This window comes from Neltuma alba, unplaced genomic scaffold, assembly GCF_004799145.2.
Source record: "Neltuma alba isolate B1F8T4 unplaced genomic scaffold, ASM479914v2 tig00012634_pilon, whole genome shotgun sequence".
NCBI classification, from domain to species: domain Eukaryota; kingdom Viridiplantae; phylum Streptophyta; class Magnoliopsida; order Fabales; family Fabaceae; genus Neltuma; species Neltuma alba.
Window position 1 is genome coordinate 142,769 of NW_021637073.1, and position 3,360 is coordinate 146,128.

Here is a 3,360-nt window from a genome sequence, read left to right on the forward strand (position 1 = left end):
GACAAACAATTTAGTGATGGAATTAGCGACGAAAATTTCTGACGGAAAAAATTCTATCGCTAATTCCGTCTCTAAATATTTGGCGACGGATTTTCTGAGAATTACCAACAAAATTTAGCGACCGACAGAAATTCTGTCGCTAATCTGTCACTAATATTAGCGATGGAAAAATTCCATGGCTAATCCTTCGAAAAAATTAGTGACAGAATTTCCGTTACAATTCCATCAGAAATTAGCGACAGAATTTGTTTCCATCACAAATTCCGTCAGAAATTAGTGACAGAATTTGTTTCTATTGCAAATTTTGTCGCTAATCAACTGTTTTTTTGTAGTGCTATTTGTGATCTCAACAACCGTACAATTTCAATTGATAGCCATGGAACCTGAATTTCACAACGCTGCAATGCAAGGTAACATTGATGTCTTTAAAGGAAAGGGCGAGCAAATCAAGTCCATACTAACCCCCAATAAAAATACAATCCTTCATCTACACTTCACAAACTTTACTAACAATGTATCAGAGACATTTGTAAAAGAGGTTCTAGGTGAGTGCCGTAACCATACTTCACGTAGCAGCAAGGTATGGACATCATCACCAACAAGCGTTGGGTGCAGTGGTAAAGGCACCTGACACACCCCAGGCGGACGAGAGTTCGAACCTGGAGTCGCGCTTGTTGGGAGGGGTTTACCGCCTTTGGTGCAAAGCACCTTACATGGGCGTGCCTAAAAAAATAACCCCGCTCCGGATTAGTCAGTTGCCTCGGGTTACCTGGTTCAGTTTAGAAAGCCAGGGACTCAGAAAAAGGCGCTGGATACCGGGGGGAATCGGGAGGGGGCCATAGGCCTCAGTTTGCTCTAGATTACCAAAAAAAAAAAAAAAGGTATGGACATCATCAAATAGTGAAAACATTAATTGATTTTGCTAAAGCTCTAGATGAAGTTGGAGCGGAGAAAGGACTTATGAAAGCAGTAAATGATAAAAAGACTCAGCCTTGCATGAAGCAGCTCGTCATGGTCATGTAGAAGTTGTGGATGTCTTGATAAATGAAGAGCTAGATCACTCATATTTTGGTAAAAATGTTGGAGACGAAACTCCACTTTATATTGCTGTTGAGAGACGGTATTGGAACGTGGTGGATGCAATATTGGATAAAAGTAATTCACCACAATATAATGGTCCTAATGGCAAAACTGCTTTGCATGCCGCAGTTCTTCATGGTAGCAAAGGTATTTTATTGTATGATTTTGCCATTTCTATCTGTTTTTTTTTTATAATTCAGAATATCTTTAGGTCACTATAGACTTGAGACTAATATTTACCAAGCTGGGAGTATTAAGGTTAAAGCTCTTCTAATAAGTGTGTTTCTTAGGATTCCAATTTATGTTCTCCTTCTTATGATGGTGAGACTGCTTACCATCTTAACTAACAGCTTGTCTATTGCCATTTCTCTTTTATAGTCATCAAATTTTGATTTACATCTCTAATATGTCTGATTTCCTAGGAATAATTTTCTTTGCTAAAAAAAAAAAACGAAGCAACAGCTCACATAGACCTTTTGAAATAATTTATCAGAATTGTTGCAGTCACTAAATAATAAATTTACATACAAATTACCAACAAGTTGTTGGTTGAGATAGTAAGCGATCTTACCCTAATAAAGAAAAGAGCATAAGTTTGAGTCCTGAGAAGCTCACTTATTGGGAGGGCTTTAATCTTAATACTTCTTGCTTGACAGAGATTAGTTTCAAGTTCAAAGTAACTTAAGAATATTTTGAGTTTATATAAAAAAAAAAGTACATACAAATTAAGGTTTAATAGTTATGTTTTTAATTTGATGTTATTTATCACAGAAGTAGTAGTGTCAAACTTGTTGGCAAAAAACTCATTAGCAACAAAAGAAGCAAATGAAAATGGTTGGGTGCCACTTCACTTGGCAGCACTTTACACAAATTCAGATATGGTAAGGGTGTTGCTAGAGAATGACAGTACAGAAGCACAGCATTCATGAGAGACAAGAAGGGAAGGACGGCTCTTCACTTTGCAGCACTTCATGAAAATTCATCTGTAATGAGAAAGATATTAGAATATTGTCCAGATTGTTGTGAATTGGTGGATGAAAAGGGCTCTAATGCTCTTCACTACACTACAATGAGAGAAGACAATTACCTTTCCGGAGGACTAGAACAGATCATGCAAGATGCACCACAAAGGAGCAAGTTGTGCAATGAGAAAGATGATGATGGAAACGCACCTCTGTCATGGTCACAGAAGAATTGGGCCAGGATAGGGAGCCCAATGAGGAGCCCAAGAAGGAAGAACCAATGCTAAGAGGAAGAGGCAGCAAAAAGGTGTTGAGATGCCATATAAAAAGACAAGATGTCATCAGGGGAGGGTGTGAAATGAATTATGTGTAGTCTTCCCGCCTCCTTGAGTCTCTCTTCTCCCTGGCCAGCTGCACTATCTCAGTGACTGGATCTTCTATTCTCTCCTGCTACTCTCATTCTATATTTCTTAATCTCCATTGAATCAGAGTTATGTTATTTTCCTTTAATATTGTTAACTCTGTCAAATGTATTGAGCTTAGAATTTCTATTATAAACGGTTCATTATTATTGATTTGAGTTATATTATCTGGGGATCATTTGTGTGATTGTTACAATTGGTGCTTTCATTGAGAGATTTATTCACCCTAATGGCGGACAGTACGATTATGAGCGAGTTGCAAGCTGATATGAAGAAGGTAAATGATTTCATCGATGAGGCTGGGGGTCGCTTTAAGCGAATAGATGATCGTTTCGACCGAATGGAACATCTGCTGCAAAGGCTCAGCAATTCAATCGGTGCCTTGAATCAAAGAACTGAACAGTCACAATCTACTTTGAAGGATAGATCTCCTTCGATCGATGGCTTTAAAGCAAATAAGATTACAACGTCATTACTTCTTAATCGGTTTACAGAGATTGAGACTACTGTTGACGTGATGAAGGATTATTCCCGGATTGACCAAATGGAGGCCACAATGGCTAGGATCATGAGCAGTACGGGATTAGTCTATGAGTCTCCACCTTCGCAGAGACCAAACTCAGTTCAATTGCTGCCAGCGCATGAATCCTTTTCTCAATCAGATATCAAATGTCCACAAGAACAGAGAGATGGGATAGACAGTCGCATTTTTGTGAACTCTGACTTCCTATCATTGCGCAAACCAGATGCTGAAGAGATGGCTATCAACGGTCGTACAATTACTAACTCTATCAACTGTGACGTTGGGAACTTCAATGTAACCCAAATTCAGCCTCTGCAATTCCCCTTCAGCTACCCTAGGCGCTGCATCACCATTCTTAGTGAGAGACAGAAGC

At 38.9% G+C, this 3,360-nt stretch overlaps 1 protein-coding gene across 1 annotated transcript; it reads left to right on the forward strand.

Moving 5' to 3' along the window:
- Positions 1 to 376: 376 nt before the first annotated feature.
- LOC114729430 (notch-regulated ankyrin repeat-containing protein A-like) lies at positions 377 to 2,009 on the forward strand. The gene is made up of 3 exons (XM_028916431.1): positions 377 to 410; positions 1,006 to 1,227; positions 1,852 to 2,009. The coding sequence occupies exons 1-3, from the start codon at positions 377 to 379 to the stop codon at positions 2,007 to 2,009; spliced, it is 414 nt and encodes a 137-aa protein (XP_028772264.1).
- Positions 2,010 to 3,360: the final 1,351 nt, after the last annotated feature.